We start from the raw sequence: 22,434 nt of genomic DNA on the forward strand, positions 1-22,434 counted from the left end.
GCTCACCAGCAACTTATCAGGATCCCCAAGGGAACTTAATTTCCAGTGTGTGTGTATGGAAGGAGAGAGGCAGGGCGAGGAGAATGGGGAGGACCAAGAGAGGAGGAAGGGCAGGGGGAGGCCAAATGGGAGGAGGAAGGGAGATAGCATTGTTTTCCTAATGTACCTGAGTTGAAATTTCCCCGCTGTCTTTGGTAACCCACTCTTTTTTTTTCTTTTTTTTGGGTGAAGACAGTTGGCCCTGAGCTAACATCTGTTGCCAATCTTCCTCTTTCTGCTTGAGGAAGATTGTCACTGAGCTAACACCTCTGCCGATCTTCCTCTATTTTGTGTGTGGGATGCCGCCAAAAGCATGGCTTGATGAGTGGTGTGTAAGCCTGCGCCTGGGATCTGAACTGGCGAACCCCAGGCCGCCAAAGCAAAGCGTGCGAACTTAACCACTACACCACTGGGCTCTTTCTCACCACTCTGATCCATCCGATCAGTCCATTTTGCATTTGATTTCTTTCCCCATTCCAATTTCCACTGCTTGAGTCAGGCCTTACTGGCTTTTGTCTGGACCATGATAGTTCTTTCCAATACGGTTTCCCTGACGCCAATCTTGCCCCCTCAATCAGTCCCTCACGGGATCGCTGGAGGGACCAACCTGAAACACAGCTCTGACTCCTCTAATTCCTTGATCCAAAAACTTCAGTGACCTCCTCATGAGGACGGGCAGTGACTCACAAAGGGGAAGGTGCTTCAGAATCTCCCCTGTCCCTTTGCAAAATGCACATTCCCAAGCTCCCTCCAGAGAAATTCTGAATCTGGGGCTGGACCCAGGAACTTTCATGAAAAGCCAGAAATCCAGATTTCTGTTGCATGATCTTGCCATCTCAGTTAACACAGGCCAGACAGATAGCAAGCAGGCATGGAGGACGCGAGTATGGTCTAAGATATGGGCAGGGACGACGCAAACGGAAATGGTGAGACCCAAATACGAGACAGGATTAGTATCTTGTACACAACTCTCCCGCCAAACTCAACTACCCCCAGTTCTCCACGGATGTCCTGTGGCTTCTGGGTCCTGAGACTTGTTCCTCTGCCTGGGACATCGCCCACTCTAGCCTCCACCGATGAAATCCCACCTGTCTTCGAGGCCATTTCAGTTCAGTTTAACAAACCATTTGTGAGACCCTACTGTGCGCATGGCACTGTGCTTGGCCTGGGGGCATATGAAGAAGAACTTATTTCAGGTTGTTTTCCAGATCCCTGGGGCCAGAAGCAAACTCTCCTTTGTGTAGGATCAACTGGCTCCTCAGCTAACCAATAGTCACAACTTTTAAAGGAAGGAAATGTACTTTTTCATAATTTAATTGGAAAATTTATAAAAATATTATTAAAAGGCTATCTATTTTTAAAGAAGTTTTCAAGAAGAATCTTCAGACCTAGTTTTAGACAACTCGGGCTGTCACAAAAACATTTCAGACAAATAATAGCCTTATTACCTCATGGTGGGTGATTAGCTGTCTATAAATCCATGAACTAAACAAAATTTTAGAAGCTATTTTGAGATGTCAGTGAACAGTGGTCAAATGTAATTTTTTAGGAAAATAATAAATATATTTTTTCCTCTAGACTGCTACTGAAAGGCACATTCTAATTTTAATCAGACACATTAGGTTGGCATCTGAAGTGACATAAACTACAGCTCAAAATCAAATAGGTGATAGAAAACAACACTTTCCATCATGGAAATTTCTGGTGATTCTGGTCATGAGAAGAATTTGAAGGTTGGTCCCTTACAATCCCAGTTTGGAAGCTTTGAGCTTTCCAAGAAACGAGAGAAATACCAACACTAGAAGAACCCACAAAAATTAGCATTCATTATACTGAAAGGTGAAATAGTTCTATGATAAACCTTCGTTGCATAAAAAAACATACATTAACATAAAAGATTGCCTGCCCCACGGGCTGGGAAGTAATAAAACCCTGCTCACTTCAATAGTGGGACTTGATAGATGCTTTCCATAAGAACCTCATATAAGATTAGTAACATTCAAGGAAGCATCTTTCATCCTGGATCGGACATCCTTTGTATTTAAATTCTTCTTTCGTGATTTTAACTACAGTTGAATAATAGGATGGTAATTTTAGTGCTGCATTATTTTGGCTACTCGTTTTAGTTTATTGAGATTAAATGCAGACTTCCCATTTACCACTAGATTTTGCCATTTGCTCCTTTTAATTTTATGTTACTGAGCCCTACAGAAGAACATGGTGCACCTGAGGATTGCTGAATTTTTTGGGCCTGGATGGAAGGGCGCTAAGTGTATGCGGATACCCAGAACCAGCAGAACGTGAACTTGTACATAGTGGGTGCTCAATAAAGGGTGGGGGGCCATCACTGAGGAAGGGCCTCCTAATTGGCAAAGACAGGCTACCTTTTTAGGTGAAACAGCTAATATGCCGCAAGTGACCGGCACTCACCATAGCTTCTTGACGATCTTCTCCTCTTCGCGCAGGTATTTTTGTCTCTCTTGCTCCACCAGGACGCGCTGTCGTTGCACAGGATCCTCCAGTCTCTTCATCGTTTCTATCACTTTGCCACTGATTTCCAGCTCAGCCTTCTTCATCATCGCCCTCAGCAGCTCCTGGTTTTGCAGCTGTTGGAACAGAAGAAATCAACCTCAGCTGGCTCTGCCTGACTGACATCGTGGCAACCGCACGCCTGGCAGTCTTCAGCAGTGGGTTTGGATAAATGGCCCTGCAGCTGAGGATTTCTTCATTTCAATGAGAAAGGGAAGGGAGCAAAAACTGTATATCATACTCAGCCAACATCTGAGTTTTAGCAGCCAGCTGACAACCAGACTTTCATGTCTGTGTCTGCAAAAAATTGGATCCTTTCTATACTCTGGTCAGAGCATCATGGACAATGGGCATAAACCCTCGCTGACACGTTTTTATCGGGAGCAGCCAACAGCACCGGCTTTGAAGCCAAGCAGACTTTGGATCAAACCCTAAACGCTCTCCCTGCTACTGTGAGACTGGCACATTACTTCGACTCTCTTGGTCTCCATTATCTTATCTCCAAGGATGAGCAGTCACTTCCCCGTGCAGGGCTAGTCTGAACATTAAATGAGATACTGCTTGGTATAGAAGAGGCACTCAACAAATGTTCATTTGGCTATGGACTACTTCAGCATATCGCTTAAAAAAGAGTCTGTGTCCCTCGTGTTTATATGGGTCCATGTACCAAATATTGTGTAATCCCAGTACTTCATGTTGACGGTGGCAACAATAATGATTTCAGATGAGCCCAAGGTGTGTGGCAATTTACTAATTTCCTTGGAGTATACGTAGGCTGCCTGCATGTGTAAGACCACAATTTCCATATAATTTTTCATATAGTTTCCAGAGCACTCTTGTTTCTCACCCCGGAGAGTATAGGATATGCGAATTTGCATTAAGGCTTCAGAAGAATCTAGTCAAACACTTGCAAGGGAAGGTGTTTACTATTTCCCTGGGGTAGGATAATTTTCTGACAGCACACACATCATGTGAATTCATTCCATCAGCCTCCAAAACAGTAATTATGTTATACCTATTATATTATACCTAAGGTTCCCCTGAAATTCCAATTAGCTGTTATTGTTTCCTTTGTTTTCTGGTTTCGTGGTCTTTTCTACAACTACTGTAGATCAGCTCATAGGAGTGATGTCTCAGTCAACTGCCCATTATCTGTGCAAATTGGGGGGAAATGCCATCTGACCACGTGACCACCCGCTTGAAACCTCACCATGGCTTCCATTTTCTCTGAATAAAGATAAAACATTTCAACACAAGCCACCAGCAGAGCCACCATCACCACCACATTCCAACAACAGCATGGCACCATGATCAACTGACCATCCGGAGAGACCCTGCCTGGGTTCGATTCCTAGTTTTACCACTTAATAGCTGGGTGACTGTGGGCAAGTTATTAATCTCTCTGTGTCTATCCATAAGAAGGGGTAGTCATAGCTCATATCCCATAGGCTGGTAACGGAGAGTCAGTGAGGCAAGAAAGGGCTTACGATAGTGCCTGGCACAAACCTGGCTCCCAGTACATACCAGCTATTGTTATCAGGGAGCATAACCCTCGGGGTGGGACCTGCGGTTTTGTCTGGGAGGAAACCAAATAAAAATGTGCCACTCTTGGGTTACCTCCTCTGTATGACTCATGATCACGCTCTCTCACTGCTTTGGCTAATGATGTCTTTTTATTGTGGTCTTAAAAACAGCCAGTCAGTATATGGCTGAAAGGCACCACGTTTGGAGACAGTCCACAGAGGTCAACTTCCTCCTATGTTCTCTGCAGCGGCAGCTCTGCCCACAAGGTGCGGGGGGGTCTGGTCCTTTCCCACTTCCCAGCCTCCTTGCACTGGGATGCAGCCATATTCCCTGCTCAGGCCACATGAACATCTTCTCAGTTCTGACTGACCGAGATCCTTTCTGCCACAGGGACTTTGCATATGGTATTCCCTCCACCTGGTAAATTTCAGCTCTCCACAGATCTCCAGGACACAGTGCCTGACACATAGCAGGCCTTCATTTAATGTCTTGAATGCATGAATTAAGCAGTAATGTTGCTAACAACAGACAATGGAGAATCCAAAATTCTTTCCTAGATGGTAGAAATATGGGGAGACCCATGGGCTCAGATATGCCCTGGGGTCAGCGCTAATGCGCTTACTTGCTCTGTCTGCAGTTGTTGTTAAATATACACAGTGACACTACCTGATACCAAATGGTACACACAAATTCCATGCCATGCGTCAAATACCACAGAGCTATTTCCTTTAGGGGGGCAGAAAGGCGATGGGTGATAATGGGTATGTGAGGGACAAATAAGGAGATGATTAAGGGTGTCTAAAAGTGACTGACACCTGGGTCCACTTCCAAGAGTCTGATTTAATTGGTCTGAGGTGCAGCCTAGGCGCTGGGAATTTTTTAAACTCCTCAGATGATTCTAATGTGCCACCAAAGATGAGCATCACGGTCTAAGAAAAGGGCTCTTGAATGGATAGATGATGTCACTGTGCCAAGAGCTGTGTGGCACAGCTCTCTGCAGCCAGCCCTTTTGCACAAATTTCACAGACGAGCTCCAATAAGGTTATGGTCCAGTTAGCAGTGGATATCAACAGTGTCTATCAAGCTGGAAATTGTGTTGTTGGAATATTTAAAATCCTCAAAATTGAAGCTTGCGAGCTGGGAAAGGGAAGCCATGAGAGGTTAAGTGACTTGGTCAGAGTCCCTCGGCAACTGCAGGGCAGAAGCAGGATGAGAATTGGTCTTTTTAATTCAATCCAGTCATTTCTCAACCACCATCTGCTAGATAGAGAGTGCCAGAGAGCACGGCAGGGAGCACGTCTGTTCTATTTCCAGCCACAGGCACAGTTGCTGGCACACAGTAGGTGCCCGACACACATTTGCTGTATGAATGACTCCATATATCGTTTCTGAGAAGCCTACGGACATGTCAGAAGAACACAACTGCATGTAATACGCAATTTATTCAACTGGGAACATGGTCAGATCACATTCAAATTATTCCGCTCAAAGAGGAGGGGAGGGAGGGTCTTGTTTGGAGTTCTAGGCTGTACGATCCCCCTTCCCAGAAGGAGGGGCTTACCAGAGACAGCTGGAGGGACTAAAGAGAGAATTTTCCATAGCACACTGGCTGGCACGTGAGCAACAATGAGTTAATCGTGGAGGAATAAACATGGGCATAGTTTTCTTTCTACTTCCCTCTGGTCCCTCACCCTCCCTGCCTGGTGGTCTTGCCACTGTCTCCAGCACTTCATCCTAACAGTGCATAAAAATGATGCTGAAGGCAGGATGTAGGTCAACATCTCTCTCTAAATGCTTCAAATAAATTAGTCATCAGCACATCCAATCATTGCCTTTATTTTTGCTTAGCAGTGATACCTACATTTCAATTGTGGACTTAAAAAAAAAGCTCTATTAAGGTATAGTTTATAAACAATAAAATATACCCATTTTAAGTGCACAGGTCAATGAGTTTTGACAAATGTATACACCAATGTAACCACCACTAAAAAGATAGACTATATCTATCTATCTATCTATCTATCTATCTATCTATCTGTCTATCTATCTATCTTTGGTGAGAAGATTGGCCCTGAGCTAACATCTGTTGCCAATCTTCCTCTTTTTGCTTGAGTAAGATTGTACTGAGCTAACATCTGTGCCAATCATTCTCTATTTTGTATGTGGGATGCCGCCACAGCATGGCTTGATGAGTGATGTGTAGGTCTGCAACTGAGGACCAAACCTGTGAACCCTAGGGTGCCAAAGTGGAGTGCACAAACTTAACCACTACACGACCAGACCAGCCCCTAGACAACAATTTTTATCGCCCTAGAAAATTTCTTTCTGACTCTTTGCAATCAATCTTCCAACCTCTAGCCCAAGGAAACTACCAATCTGTTTTCTGTCTCTATAAATTAGTTCTTCCTGTTCTAGAATGTCATATAAGTGAAATTATACAATATGTAATCTTTTGTGTCTGGCATCTTTCCTTCAGGATATTGTTTTTGAGATTCAGCCATGTTGTTGAGTCTTGAGTTCATTCTTTTTAACGCTGAATGGTATTCCATTGCATGGATAAATCCATGTATGATTAAGTACATTGTATGTAATGAAATTTTTATATTTTTACACACTGACTTGATTATGGTGATCTTGCTTAAATTCACTTACTTCTGGTAGCATTATTTTGTAGATTCTTTTTGGTTTTATATGTACACAATCATGTCATTTGTGAGTAAAGCCAATTACACTTTTTCTTTCCCATCTGTATGGCTTTTACCTCTTTTTTGAGCTAACACACTTGCTAGGATCTTCAGTACAGTGCTAAATGGAAGCGAGAGCTGGCTTCTTCAGTCTTGTTCCCAACCTTACAGGGAATGTGTGTAGTGTTTCCTCATTAACTATAATGTTTTCTGTGGGTTTTTCAGACATCCTTTATCAGGTTAAGGAAGTCTCTTCTACTCCTAGAGTGCTAAATGTTTTTATCAGTTGTATTAAATTTTGTCACTTTTTTTCTGTAGTTTTTGAAACAATATGATTTTCTCCTTTATTCTGCTAATAAGGTCAAATATATTGGTTTTTAAAAAATTTTTATTAAAGCAATCTTGCATTCATTCCTGGCATAATACCCAGGAAAAGGTATTATCCTTTTCATATATTGCTGGATTCAATTGCTACTATTTTGTTAAGGATTTGTTACATATATTTTCATGAGGGATATTGGTTTGTGGTTTTCTTTTCTTATAGTATCTTTGACTGGTTTTGCTCTCAGAGTAGAGCTGGCTTCAGAAAATGAGTTGGGAAGTGTCCTCTATTTTCTGAAGGAGTTTTTTCCTTTCAATACTTTAAAGATGTCATTCTAGGGGCTGGCCCCATGGCCGAGTAGTTAAGTTCACGTGCTCTGCTTTGGTGGCCCAAGGTTTCGCTGGTTTGAATCCTGGGCACGGACATGGCACCACCCATCAGGCCATGCTGAGGTGGCATCCCATGTATCACAACTAGAAGGACCCACAACTAAAATATATACAACTGTGTGCTGGGGGGCTTTGGGGAGAAAAAAGGAAAAATAAAATCTTAAAAAAAAAAAAAAAGATACCATTCCATTGTCTCCTGACTTAACTTTTGTCTTTGATGAGAAGTCAGTGATAATTCTTACTTATGTTTCCCTGCATGCAATGTATCTTTTTGCCCCTTTGGCAGCTTTTAAGATTTTTCTATTTATTCCTGATTTTCAGCAATTTGATTACAATGTGCTTTGGTGTAGTTTTATTTGTGCTTACTATTCTAAGGCTTTATTGAGCTTTTTTGGTATGTGGATTTACACCTTTCCTTAAACATGGAAAACTTTCAGCCATTATTCCTTCTAACATTCTTCTCATCTTCTTTACCACTTAATATTGTTCCACAATTCACTAAGATTCAGTTGGTTTTCTTCAGGTTTTTTTCGCTCTGTACTTTAGTTTGGGCAGTTTCTATTGCTATGTTTTCAAATTGGTTGATATTTTGTTTCAGCACTGATTAATCTTCTATTAAGTCCATTCAGATATTGTGTTTTTCAGCTCCTGAAAGTTCTCTTTAGATATTTTTTATAGCTTCCATTTCTTGTCTCATTGTGTTCATGTTTGCCTTTAAATCCTTGAGAATAATTATAATAGCTGTTTTAAAGTCCTTGCTGCTGATCTCATTATTCCTATCATTTCTGGTTGGTTTCCACTGGATTTTTCTTAAGCCTACGGGTCACATTTCTCAGCATCATCACATGTCTAGTAATTTTTGACTGGATGCTGGACATGGTGTTCAGGATTTTGTTGTTTTCCTTTACAGCTGTTGGACTTTCTCTGGCAGAGAGTTCAACTACTTGTGAATTATTTTTGTTCTTTAGAGACTTGTTTTTAACCTTAGTTAGGGTGAATCTAGGGTAGTTTTTACTCTGGGGCTAGTTTAGTCCTAAGACTGAAACATGGTCCTTCTCTAATCTCTACTGAATGACTCAATTGATCAATAAAACCTCTTTACTCTTGCTTGTCAAAACATGAGCATCTCGGGGCTGGCCCCATGGCCGAGTGGTTAAGTTCACGTGCTCCGCTGCAGGCGGCCCAGTGTTTCGTTGGTGTGAATCCTGGGCGCGGACATGGCACTGCTCATCAAACCACGCTGAGGCAGCGTCCCACATGCCACAACTAGAAGAACCCACAACGAAGAATATACAACTATGTACCGGGGGCTTTGGGGAGAAAAAGGAAAAGAATAAAATCTTTAAAAAAAAAAAAAAAAAAAACCATGAGCATCTCCCAGCCCTGTGTGAGCTCTGGTAATTTTTTAGCTTATAGCCTCCCACTTTGTTTTTGCCTGGCTTAGCGGTCTTTCAACTACATGTGGTTGGCTTAGTATTCTATAACAGACTCACAGATTTATATAGTTCTTCCTCCACGGAGCTTCCTCTTACTTGGTACTCCACAAATCATAGCTGCTTCAGCTCTCTACACTTTGATCTTATCCCCTCAACTCAGTAAGACTGTCAGTGCTCTGCTTAGGCAGCCCTTTCTGCATCATGATCTGAAAAGACCCCCCCACGCAGAAAGCTGAGTCACATGTAGGTTTCACCTCCTTTGTTTCCATTCTCCTTAAGATCACCATCCTGTGTTGCCTGTTGTTGGATGTCTGAAAAGAGTTGTTTCATACATTTATTTACTTTTCAGTTTTCTTGCTGTCAACAGTGGGAAGGCAAGTACAGTTGTAGTTACACCCTTATTGCTGGAAACATAAGTTTATTGAAAATTCCATACTTGATATTTTTATAAAAATACTTCAATAGAAATATATTCTTGGCCACAAAAATGTAATTGGATCCAATAAGTAATTCATATCAACTTCATCAAGTAACTAGGAAACTACCTAAACCTATTTCTACCCACCTCAAAATGAACATATACCTCACATACTCAATCTTGATTTCTTACATAAAATCTAAGACTATTGGTCTTGCCAATGGTGCATAGTATAACTGAACTGATTTTGCTGTCAAGTCGTGACATTGAACAGTGGTTGTTCAACAAATCATGAAGTTTTATAATGGAATCCAGACCCCAGAATAACTCCTGACCACCTGGATAAGTTTGCTGGGCTGTAAGGAACAAGGGAAAGCATGTCTGGCCACAACTACATGCTATCCAGGAGAAGTCTCCCCAACTTAGACAACCTCTGTGTGAAGGTTCAACTAGGACTTGAGACATTTGATGGCTGTCTACCTGCCAAACCCTGTACTACTTCCATTTATTATTTCTGCCCGGTAGGGGAAAACAGGTCTGCTCAGCATCGCCAACCTTCAGTGTGCTTTTCTCATTCCCAAGACCATTATTTTGGATGTAAGAAGATTAATGAGACTCCGGCACATTTCTATGAGGCACTTTCTTATAAAAAGACACCTTAAGATAACTGTACTGAATTACATCATTTCAAATACAAGGACTCTGTGTACTGCTATATTTCTCTTTTATAATGATGTTTTGCCTCCTCACTAATCTTAAACATGGAACACTAAGTTCAGAATAATCCCATTTTTTATTTATCAGGACTTGGAATAGGGAGATAAGGGACCAAGAAAAAAATATGTGGGAATTAGAGAAGTAGGATATACCCACTCTCTCTTTAGGCCAAGTCTTATCTGGCCCCTACAGAACTTGAACCATCTTCTCCCTCCCCTCAACCCACAGAAAAGGGCGGAACTGTAGTCTTGTCTGTGGATGTGGGATTACCTTGATAAAGTCCAAGTACAACGGCATTTTGGAAAAAAGATGCAGCTCATCGTTTAGAAAAAGTAGGCTTTTTCTAAATCATACCAGAAAAGGTAATAAACAAAGATAATCATCTTTTGAAGGGAACATTTGTTAGGTACAAGACTTCACCTGCCTCCTTTTGCATTGTTGCCAGCTAATTGCAGACCCAGCTGCTACATGGGAATGGGAACATGACAACATAAAACTTCCGTATAGCTCTTGTCTCAATTGTTACTAAGTAGAGAACACATCTGATTAACTACTGGGAATGAGGCGCACTGTTTGAAGTTATTGGGTGTGTCTTTCTCAAAGGTGGTGGACACCCCATTTGTTTCTGCTTCACCCTTTGTGATAGCTGACTGAGAGCTCAACATTTCCAGGAGGCATCTCAATGGACGGGGCATTCAAAATACCTGAGAGCAGTAGTTTTTACCCTGAAACATTCTAGAATCACCACTGCCTAGCCTCTGGTCCACACCAATGAAGTCAGACTCTGGCAATGCTTCTCAGGTATCAATACTTTCGTTAAAGGTCTCAGGTGATTCTCATGGGCAGCCAGGATTAAGAAGCATTCTCTTAGACTGATAATTCATGCGAAATTGGAGAGCAGGAAATTACATGAACAGAGTTTCAATGGTTTTCTTGATCTTCTGCCTAGGCTCCTCTGGCCTCCTGCGACATTCTTTTTGCCCCCTTTAAATCTACCCACTCCACTGTGTCTGCATCAGATTTCCATTCCTGAGAATAACCCATCAATTCTGAAAATGAAATGCTCAAATAGGATATGCTCTACAGTCTAGGATTTTCCAATGATTTAATTATCTAATTACTGGAGCCGGCTGCCAAGCACAAAAGATTTCATTCAGTTTCACTATTTTATAACACAGTTCAAAGAATATTTGAATTTCTAATTCAATTTTTGTTCTTTTGAGACCATTCTACAGGGTTTTGTATATCTCTCATGATAGCTCCATGAGGACTCATAATCTCTTTGGGCTTGTTCTTCACTTTTGGTGTATAATACATATGCTGAAGGAGAAGTGATGCTGAGATGGCTTAATTCTTCTAAGCTGGTTTTGTCCTAAATAGATTCCCCTGACTGAAAGGTGGAGGCTGGGGGGGATGGAAGCTGACGGGGACCAGAGAATACGCAGACTGAGGTAGCAACAACTGCAGCCAGTTTAGGAAAGAAAATGTGTATCTTTCCCTCCGTGTCTGCTCTTTAGAACTGCACAAACTTCTAAGCTCAAGAGCACAGCTGCTCATTGTTCTTTACACCCCGCCAGCCAGGAAAGCTGAGCAGTTCTGGGGCAATGAAGGAACTTGTGTGGTTAAGACAGCATTCCCAGACCTTGACCGAAGAGCCTCTTTGTTTGCGAAGCTATGATTCGGTAACCGAGCTGCCACAGTTCAAGGGTTACAAGGAGTGGCAAGTAGTGGGAGACCCCTCCCAGCCAGCCAGAGGAGCAAACGATGCCAGCCACCAACAGGGTGACGCCACAGCCACAGACGTACAGCCTGGGTATCAAATTCACCATGCTTCAGCGGAAGAATGGTGTTTATGTTACAGCAATTCCATCCCTGCCCCCAAACCAACAACGCTCACTTTTGAAAGCAGTAGGTGCTACCATACAAACCATATATTTACGATTTTTTCTCTTGTGAGGGTCCAAAGGGGATCGCACAATTTCCAAATGGCCAGTAGGTGGCACTAAAAGGCAGCAGCCGTGTGAGAAGGGGCTAACTCTCCATAAATGCCAGGCAAGAACCTGGGAGCCAACCGTCCCTCTCTGGCCTACACATGTGTCCTTTGGCCTGCAGAGTACTAAATAATTGTTTTTTAATTACTTTACAACATTTTTAGAATGAATACAGATATTTCAGATAAAATCTGTATTTCCAGATTCTCCTAAAATATTGAAACATCTGGAAACGCTGGACTTCAATTCTATCAGGCTAAGAGCTGCGTGGAGCTGAGTGGTGATTACCCTTTAGAGGTGCAAACGTGTCATTGTCCCTCCTCCACTTCACTTGTTAAGTTACTACCTGGACACTGTGGGCATTGGACTTGTCACACCTGTACACACCCTCCGCCTAACCTGAACACTTCATTTCATTGCAAAGTGTCTTTAAAATTGCAAAGCAAGGACAGGTGAATGCAAGGGGGGGGGGGACTTTGCAGATAACCTGCTTCAGAAGAGGATTTACATGAATTTGCATGGGGTGTCCAAGGTGTCTGGGACGTCGTCTTTGGAGACCTGAGCACTGAGCAGTGTGACCCATCCCATTAGCTCTCAGGATCCGTGACAGGGCCTCAGGGCGGGTCTCCCAGCCTAGCTGCTCTCTGTTTGTTCTCTGGCAGGTAAAGAGCGAGGGGAAATCATCTTCTTAGCTTTAATGAGATGGTGAAAAATGTAGGGCTCAGGCCCTCTGCGAGTTAAAGGGAGAGAAACTGTGGTTTGAAGCCCTTTCCTTATTGGACGTCACCAGCTCAGGAGGTTGCATCCCACTGGCTCCTGAGGACACCACACCTGTGTGGCTGCTCTAGGCTCCTGGGTGGGTTTGCCTTTCACCAACGTTTGGACTATGAGCTTCTAGTCTAAGCCAGCACTACATGCTCAATGCCCAATCTCCCACCAAAGGCAGGGAGGTTTGGGGCTGATACCCGAAGCAGACGTATGACCTCGTACAGATACACAGCACCAGCTCCTCAGTACCAGAACCAGAAGGTACGTTATTCTGCTTCGCCAGATTTATAGGATTTGTTTACCAAGATTTTGACACAAAGGGTCATTTTCGCCTCCCCTTTGAGTCCCATATAGCTCACATATTCCTTAACAATGGAAAAGGGTAAGGAAACTATTATGCAACACACTCTCCAAATAAAACACAGACGTTTTTCTCAATAAATCATCCCCGGTGGCTGCTTTTTCTTTCTGAATTCATCCTCTAGTCTCAACTCACATTTCTAAATACATCACAGTTCCTTACAAAAAAATGCTTAGTGGACGATTCACCTTTGTGCACACCCATTGGGGAGGAGCAAAGAGTCAAACACTGCAGGCAGGAAGTCTGAATGGGCTGTTGGATGCTCCACGGGGCTCCTTGCCTTTCAGCTCTCCTCCAAAAAGCAGATGTTTAATGGTTTTTTCATGTGTAAAAGCATGCACAGCTTAAACAAGTGGGTATAGATTGACTATAGTTACAGTGGAAGGCTCTAGACCAAATTACGTGTGTGAGAGGAAATCAGACTGGTCCAGTTCTGTTATCCAGGTCTTCGGTTACCCCCCAGGAAAGGATGGTGGAAAGAACCCTGGAAGGTGCTGTGGGGCTAGGGATGTGGGAGGAGGCAAATAGGGGGAGAAAGCTGACTTTGGGCAAGTAAGTCAGTGGACATGGTCCCCAAAGAACATGGTCTGTACCTGGAGCTGTCGCATCTGCTGGAGTTGGAGCCTGAGTTCGGCCACACTGCGTCTCATGTCCAGCAGGCTCATGTGGATGGCCGAGGCGCCAGCAGGTAGGGGCTGGCTGGGGGGTCCCGTGGACTCCAGGGCGCTGAGAGGTTTCCCACCAGGAACATGGGGGGTTCCTATGAGACAAGAGCAGCAAAGTCCCTAAGAACACCACAGAGGAAAGTCTGATAGACATCCCAATACAGACTACTGGTAACTCTAAAAATGCCCAATTCCTTCACTATGAAAAAAATTTTTAATTATGTTGGTCCTCTAAATGGCAAAAATAAGGAAGTGGGTTTAAATAAATTATGGAACATTCCAGCCATATTATAGGCTGCATGTGTAAAAGTCATATTCTAGAATTTAGTGCCCTAGGAAGGCAGATCACAGAGCAGTATGTCCAGCATGATGCCACGTTAAGGAAGCTAGCTGTCTGTCTGTCTACCTATCTGTGTATCTTCTTGAAACACACAGGCTTGCACAGAGAAAAGATTAGATGTACATATAACACAGTGTTAACAGTATCTCCAGCTGGCGGTATGCTATGAGTTTTATATTTTTTATATTACCGCTTTTTGTATTTTTAAATCTGCATCGTGAATATCTATAATTTTATAATAGAGAAAATAATTTTAAGACTCTGGGACTTAACACAGGTTGCCTTTGTTACAAGTCCTGGCAGGAAGCTGTACCCCAAGAACATGCACTGAGTTCTGGGCAGAGATTTGGCTGATCGCCAAGGGGAAATTAATAAGAACTGGGTGCTCTCCTGAATCCCTCTGGGTTTCCAAACCAGAAGATGGAGGACCTCTGCCCATATGTCCTTTAGTGAGAAAATCAAGCATGACGCGAAAATTCTCTAGGAGAGGAATTGACAAAGGCGGCAGAAAGAAACTTTTCCTAAATAGTTTTCTTGCTGTCATAAACTTTGGTTCCTTGAATCCGACTTAAATAAGCCTTGTGTATTTTATAAGTCCATCTGGGAAGGGCCTGATGTGACAAGTTTGCTTTAAAAATGACTCAAAAAGGACCCCAAGAAGCACTTCTAGGACCAGCAAGGTGGAGAACACAAAAGGAGCTGTGAATGCCTTTTTAGGACAATGTAATTCTATGGAATAGGCCTCCAGAGTAGAATCCACATTACACATACACAAACACACACACGCACACACACGCTTCTGAAGGGGCTGTTCCTGTAAAGGACAAAGTGGAAGCTTTGCAACAGGCCAGGCTGGTCCTGCACGACACAACCCTGTCGCTGCTTTGCATATCCTGGAGTGGTGACAGTGCAGCGGGCTCTCTTTCCATCTTGGCCCAACATCCATTGGATCCTTTCCTTCCCTGGCACACACAGCCCTGCAAACCTCACAGAGCTGCGGCTATGGGATGTAGGTGGAAGGCCAGGGAGCAAGGGTGTGCCGCACAATTGTCCTCTTACTTGCTTGGCCTCAGCAACTCGAACAGAGAGCTGATGGCACATGTGGTTCCTCATCTTTAGAGAACCAGTCTCCCAGCCTCCCCATGGCCCTCTTGGGGAAGTCAGGCGAGCCAATGAGAAAGCATTTGAAGGATTTCCAAAAGAATCCCTGCAGAGCAGACAGTGAGCTTTTTATTTTTATGAGCTTAACTGACCACTCCCATCAGCACCAGTCATGGCTCTGACCAACTTTTGCCTGTTCCTCCCCAAATCAGTCACCCTCAAAGGAGCAAGATAGCCATCTCTGCAATTGTTCAAAAGAATAGTCTCCAACTGTAAAGGTCCTCAGTGGAAGGACACCAAGTGACATTTCCAGTAACAGCAGCATGTCAGAGCTGACACAGCATCTTCAAGATCAAATATTCTGAGGGTGATCATAATAAATTGGAAGTTTTTCTTTTAGAATTGGTCAAGTTACTTTATCATCACTTGATATCCATAGGCAAAGGCGCATGTGTACATGCATGCAGACACACATACACACACACACACATACGCAAATCCATACTCATGCCATACACCACCATTTGTACAACAAATGATACACTGTCGGGGTCTCTCTCCAACAAAAATGACTCTGCACTAGCTAGCTTCTCCTATTTGGTAATAAGAGCTATTTTGCTAATTCTTCAGCCAAATGAAGGCCCATAATCCTTCTGCATCCCTTCTTCTCCTTACACATTCTGAGGGCACCAGTGTACCTCACCAATCCCTTGTATGGAGGAGAGGCTTGAGTCTCCACACCATCTGTTAGAGTCAAATGCTGATAAGTGACTTGAAAAACACCTTTCACAATCAAATTTCTTTCTGGAATCTACACCCATCAATCTGGTTTCTAACACCATCCATCATTCACTGAAATGGCTCTTTAAGGTGGCCAGTGATCAGTTGTCAACCCAATGGAGGCTGGACTGACATGACTCCTCGATTGACGTTGGGTTTTGTCACTCACTTCTTTTCTTCTCAATCACTTTGAAACTTTCCTCTCTCTCATCTTCTCCCCTCTCTGCAGCTCCATCTTGGTCAGTCTCTTTTCTGATTTCTTCCTCGGTCAACCTTTTAAACAAACCCTAGCCTGCTCTGTTCTGGGCCTGCTTCTCTTCTCGCTGGACATGCTTTCCAAGGAGGCCACTTCCACGACCACCACCTGCCAAGGTCTCTCACATCTTTGTCTCCAGCGTACAGTAATCTTCAGCTCCACACAGCAACATCTTCACATCGTTACTGGACTCTTCTACAAGCAGGCCCAATTCATTATTTCTGCTCATCTTCCTCAAACCTCTAACTCTATAGGCCTAATTTTAGCCAGTGACACTATTATTCACTCAATTTAAACCAGAAACCAGGAAATCATTCTCAGTATCTACATCCTAGAAGTGCGACCTTGGTAAGTGCCTTAACCTCTCTCACCATCTTAGCTTCCTCATCTGTAAAATGGATATAAGGGTTATTGTGTGGCATAATGGAATTAACACAAGTAAACTGCTTAGCCCACTGTCTGGCACAGAGGGATCCCTTCATTGTGGTTAGCTGTGATTATTAGTTCTCTGAGCAGAGTGGGCAGGAGGTGCCTCTGCCAGCTTCTCTCCTCACCTGGAGTGTCAGCAGGTGCAGAAGGCTGGGGGTGGCAACAGCGACAGGCTGAGACCTACAAGCAGGTGCCCTGAAGTCCATGGGTGGAGCTGGATCTGGTGGGCGGGGCCCCGAGTGGTAAATGAGTTCCCCTTCAGATTAGATTCACAGCACCTGGGATCTGCTCTCCACACCCACAAACGGGGAGTCCCATTCTAGTCTAGTAGGAGAGTCAGCGCGCAGTGCCTCTTCAGAACCTCAGGCCTTTCTGTGCACGTCCCCCTCTCCAGGCAAAGGCCTCTCCTTTCTCCTACCAAATCCTCTCTTAGGTAATTTACTTTAGTTGAGCATATCTTAATAAGAATCTTATTAAATGCAAATTTGATGTGAATTTAACGTATCCTGTTGTAACAGAAAGAACATGGGTTTGGGGGTTTGCCAGCCTGGCTATGACTCAACAGCAGTGTGGCTAACACCTTCTTATAGGGTTGTCCATGGTGTGCCTTCAAAATGGGAGGCTCCTTCTGTTCTCCTACATCCACAGTATACCAAATATCCTAAAGTAACAGGAAGTCTGGGTTTTCCTTTTTCATTTACCCTTGGCCAAATGAGCTCCTTCACTTCTAGACAGTTCCATGTACCTGTCTACAGAACAGGGATAATACTTCTCTTGTAGCTCACTTCCTAGGATTCCGGAAGAATTAATATATTTTGCACACCAAATGCAGCTGCCATGGCAACTAAAGCCCTGTGGACCACATCTAGCCCTGACACATTAGCATGAGAAAGACCAAACTCAGTATAGACGTGGGGGAGCAAACACACACGCGTGTTGCTAGTGGCATCGCAAATGGGCTTAGCCTTTCAGAACAGAAAAGTGGAGGCGTTTGGCCAGTGCCACTCAACTGTTCATCCCTTTGGACTTACTGATTCCACTTTGGGAAATAACATCCCATGGAAATTACACCTGCTCCTTCCCCCACGTTCCCATAAGGACATTTACACAATTTTTCAAAACAAAGAAATGAAACAACCCATATATCTTCAAAGGGACTAGGGCACCTTAAAAGAAAAGAAATGACATAAAATGACAGGTGGGTGGATCATGTTGATCTGTGTCACGTGTGTGTGGACATGTGTTCAGTTACCTCACCTGGAACATGGGAATAATGATTGTACCTATCCCATCCCGCATCCCGGGCACACGGAAAATGCTCACTAAATGTTTCTTCTTCTTCTTCTTATGTCACCAGAAGTAAAAAGAAATAAAAGGAGAATACAAAATAGCATGTACCTATTGATTAGAACAATGGTATTGGATACTAACCGTTTCGAGAACAGAACCTAAAGGAATGGAAGGTTTTAGTGCTGAGTAGTTCTTGCCCCTCCCCCAACATTATTGAGCTATGACTGACATATAACACTGTGTAACTCTAAGGTGCACAATGTGTTGACTTGATACACTTCTATACCGCAGCATGAACACCTCCATAGTGTTAGCTAACACAGCCATCATGTCACATAATGACCATTTCTTTTTTGTGGTGAGAATATTTAAGATCTAGCCTCTTGGCAATTTTCAAGTATATAGTTCAGCATTGTTATCTATAACCACAGGGCTGCGCATGAGAACCCCAGAACTTATTCATCTTCTGAACTACAAGTTTGTATTTTTGGATCAACCACTACCCATTTCTCCTGCCTCCAGTCCCTGGCAACCACTCTTCCACTCTGTTTCTGCAAGTTCAGTAGGTTCCTTTTCTTCCCTAAGTTCATAATAAATCAGAAAATAAATGAATGAATGAATATCTCTAAAACAAACTGGCAGTTGCTCTGAAGACAAGTTTAGCAATTTCCATGAAATAATTATCTGGCTGCAGCCAAGGTCACTGCTTGATTTGTAAGGAAACCAACAAATCTCATGAGGACTGGGAATGTTGCAAGAGCCAGCCACGCTGGCTTTACAGCGGAACTGCCCATACTCGGCTGGCGCGGAACCAGGACCCACAGAGGTCTCAACTTAAGTCCCCAATTCTGTCCTCTCTGTCATGCTGCACAACACTCTGTGGCTTCCCCAAATTAAGGGTTTCACCCAACTTGCCACATGCTTCCTGTGTCATTCAGCAGCCCAACACATCCTGGTAACCATTTCTATTTCTACCAACAGGAGGGAAGACCTCATATTCTTAAGAGAGATGCACCTTGAGCCTGCAGGATAAGATGTACATCAAATATACCTGGATGCGAATAAACTCCATGGGGAATACAGTTGGGGCCTCTTTTGGGGGAATGCTGGCACTTAAAAAGCGGGCCCTGGTTCAGGTATGCCTTTTTCTCCCACCTTAATCGCTGGTGGCTCCCTATCGGCTCTCGTCCCTGCTCATCCATGCCCACACTGCAGCTAGGCTGAGGTCCTCCCCAGTGCAGAACCTTCCAATGGCTTCACTTTGCACTTAGAGTAACATCTGAGTTCCCTACCAAGGTATCTGCATGTGCTTCTCCCTCTACCTCGACAGCTCGTCCTTTCCCTCTTCACTTACCTAAGTCCTATTAATACCTCCTTCAGGCCTCTGTTTGTGTCCCTTCCTCAGGGAAGTGCTCTTGGTCTAGGCTAGACCTGTTAGTTAAACATTCTTAACACTCAACGCACATATAATTACTTGTCCCGTATCCATTTTCCTGACAGGACGAGGAGGCAGGCAGCCCCATCTGAATGATGCCCACTGTCCTTGCTCAGTATCAGACACACAAAGATTTGTTGGATGTATGACCATACAAGGGAATAAATGAATGAATAAGTAAATGAATGAAGACTGAAGGGAGAGGACTGAAGGGCTGAGGTCCCTCGAATTAATGACAAATGGGGAATTCCAGCATTAAACAGGGAAGGAGTGGTGGCGCAGGGACTTACCCCAGAAGCCTCTGAAATCGTACCACCTCGGTGACTTAGGAAAGGTTAACACTTCTGGAAACAAGCCAGGGCTAATTAAAGGTAGCCTGCAGGCCTCCTGGAGCTGCGGAGAACACTTACCTGCACTATCTGTGTGGTTCTTACTGGCTGCAGTTTTCATCATTTTCTCGCTGGATAAAAGAAAAAGAGAGTCAGCTGCATAGTTTCCAAGATGCCCTTTTTTGCCCCTTCCATTCACCATTTCTAAGCAATCAGCAGCAGCTAGTGATGATATTAAGCAATGAGGGTATTGCAGCATCAGCACCACGATTGGCCAGGATGGAAAAGGCTTCCCAGGTGTGCATCTGACACTGCAGGTGGAATGCAGCAGAGGAGCACTCACGACTTTCAGATGATGGTGAATGTGGACATGTGTGGATGGTGGTTGCGGGCGCTGCACAGTGGTCCACGAAGCCACATGCACTGGGAAGCCCATTTACCCTTCTTGGGCCAAAGAGTAACCTTCGACCAAGAATTACCAGAAAGAAAAAAACAAACCAACCAACCATGCTTCATAGAGATGTGAATATTTTCAGCCTTGGAATGATTACAAGGAGACGGATTTGAATGAATGATCTTAATGATTAAAGAGAAACAGACTGAATTATTTTTCATTGGTTTGCTTTCTTTTTTTACCTAGACGCATCTTTGCTATTACTTGTAATGGGCCCTTTAAAAAGCGCAGACTGAACAAGGCCAGTTAAACTGGCAATCTGTTTCTCCATGGCTTGCATCCTCTCTCTGGAAAACAAGAAGATTATTTGTTAAATCTATGTTGACTTTCAGACTGGTTTGTCTAGGTGAATGATCACATGAGGGTTATAAAAGATACCACCTATTTCACCCCAACTTGGCTCAGGGAACGTGAAAAGCTTGCAAATCTTCCGTGTGATCATTCAATGATCAGAGTTGAGTTTTAACCCAATGACCTCACTGGAAAGACACCGGACAGACCAGCAGAGCCTCCTGGAAAACTGAAAAACATCTCCCTTGGAAATAAAACTGTTTGCATGTCATGGATTTTGGAGCCTTTCTGCCCTGCTTTCGCTGTTTTACCTCTGGCACCAGCGGTGTCCTAGGCCAGCTGTGGCCTGGTGGCACACCCTTCTAAGCCGGACTCCTCAGCTGGGAGCCTGCTGACTGGCGTTGGTGTAAATGAAGGAGATGTTCTTGTTTTACAGTCCAAGAGCAATTCAAACGAATGTCTCTAAAGACCAAGGAAAAATAAGGTTGAAATCAGTGTTGGACTTGGGGGTGGAGTGTCCTCAATCGAATGTCATAGGAATTTTAACCTCGGGCTTTGACAGGATCAAGCAGGAAAACGAGTATCTCTAATTGGGTCATCTCAAGACGTGAATGAAAAATCCTCCCAATTAGTTACTGTGCACAGATACTTCATCTCTCTGTTCAGGGCTCTCTGTTATGTCGCAACTCATTTGGCTTCTGAAATAGGCTTGCATTTCTGTACCTCAGACAATGGTAGTTTCACAGAACTATGACCATTATTTTCAACACATTATAAAAACACCACCCCGACAAAGTGACCTCTACTGACCAAGTGCAGAGGGCAGCACACATGTCACCATGTAGACATTCAGTTACACTTACTTAGTGGTTAAAAGCAATAATGGGAGAGCGGGGACAACAGTGTGAACAGTGTGGGCACCTGGCCTGCCATTGTCCCCATCAGCAGGAGTCCTAGCATCAGCGTGGGACAGAGAAGTGACCTCACTCTTCACTGCGGGTCTCAGGCCCACAGGCCTCTCGTGGTGTGAGCGATGGTGATTCCTGTGCCACAAACAGCATATTCATACATTGTGGCTTTTGAATACTAGCCCACTACTTTATCTGGTCCCCAATGGAAAAAATCACGGCGGTCTGTTCTTTCACTGGAGAAAAATAACTGGTTAATTTGGCATAATCGAGAGATCCTATATCTCTATCTTGAACTTCATGGCCATCAAGAGGATTTTCAAGGGTGATGTTGTCCATACACAAGTTTCTGGCCTTGCATTTTGCCTTGGGAATATAAGCCTGAGTGCTGTGTGAAACACTGAGCTTAATTTCACAATGACAAGCTTCTCACTTCAGAATTCCAGGCATTTTCTTTAGTTTAAAATGGATAGTTCTGTCACAATACCGAGTGTCTTGGACGTAAGTCATGCAGTCTGGATAGTTAATGGTTGTAAACCCACTAAGGAAAAAAATCAATTTAAGTATTAATAGTATGATCTCTTTGTTCTAATGGCATGGGAAGAAGAAATCTCGAACAGTGAGAGTGGAAGTGCTTCTCCACAGAGGCGTTCCCTGGCAAAGCAGCAAATGCTAAACCTCTGAGCTTCGAGCATTTTCTGTCACACCTGTGCTCTTGGCTTCCTCTCTGCCATCAGTGCATGTGCCAAAGAGAAAATTAGTAAGACATTCCAATCAAGAAAACAGGTTAGTAAACACACAACAGAAATCCTAAGTTCATCAGACCCGAGTTGCAATGGTGTCTCAGAACGTTGGGGTGGTGGTTGATCATATACCTGCCATGTGGGAAACACAGATCCACACAAATAGGCTCTTGAGAAATGAGTGACTTCCGAGGGGACCTGCTGGTACCGCGTGAAAGTTGTCCAGTGTCCCTAT

At 43.7% G+C, this 22,434-nt stretch overlaps 1 protein-coding gene across 50 annotated transcripts in view; it reads right to left on the reverse strand.

Moving 5' to 3' along the window:
- Window positions 1–22,434, reverse strand: part of KIAA1217 (KIAA1217 ortholog) — a 705,985-nt gene that overhangs the window by 26,578 nt on the left and 656,973 nt on the right. For 32 of the 50 annotated variants that reach the window (XM_070601047.1, XM_070601015.1, XM_070601011.1 and 29 more), the window contains 4 exons: window positions 20,440–20,544; window positions 19,885–19,934; window positions 13,772–13,938; window positions 2,470–2,645 (listed from right to left, as the gene is read on the reverse strand). In XM_070601047.1, coding sequence (XP_070457148.1) covers window positions 2,470–2,645; window positions 13,772–13,938; window positions 19,885–19,934; window positions 20,440–20,544 — 498 coding nt within the window. The remainder of the gene's footprint in view (window positions 1–2,469; window positions 2,646–13,771; window positions 13,939–19,884; window positions 19,935–20,439; window positions 20,545–22,434) is intronic. The other 18 variants (XM_070601042.1, XM_070601006.1, XM_070601043.1 and 15 more) reach the window with 1 other exon arrangement.

The sequence above is a fragment of the Equus przewalskii genome, chromosome 30, assembly GCF_037783145.1.
Source record: "Equus przewalskii isolate Varuska chromosome 30, EquPr2, whole genome shotgun sequence".
Taxonomy (NCBI): Eukaryota; Metazoa; Chordata; class Mammalia; order Perissodactyla; family Equidae; genus Equus; species Equus przewalskii.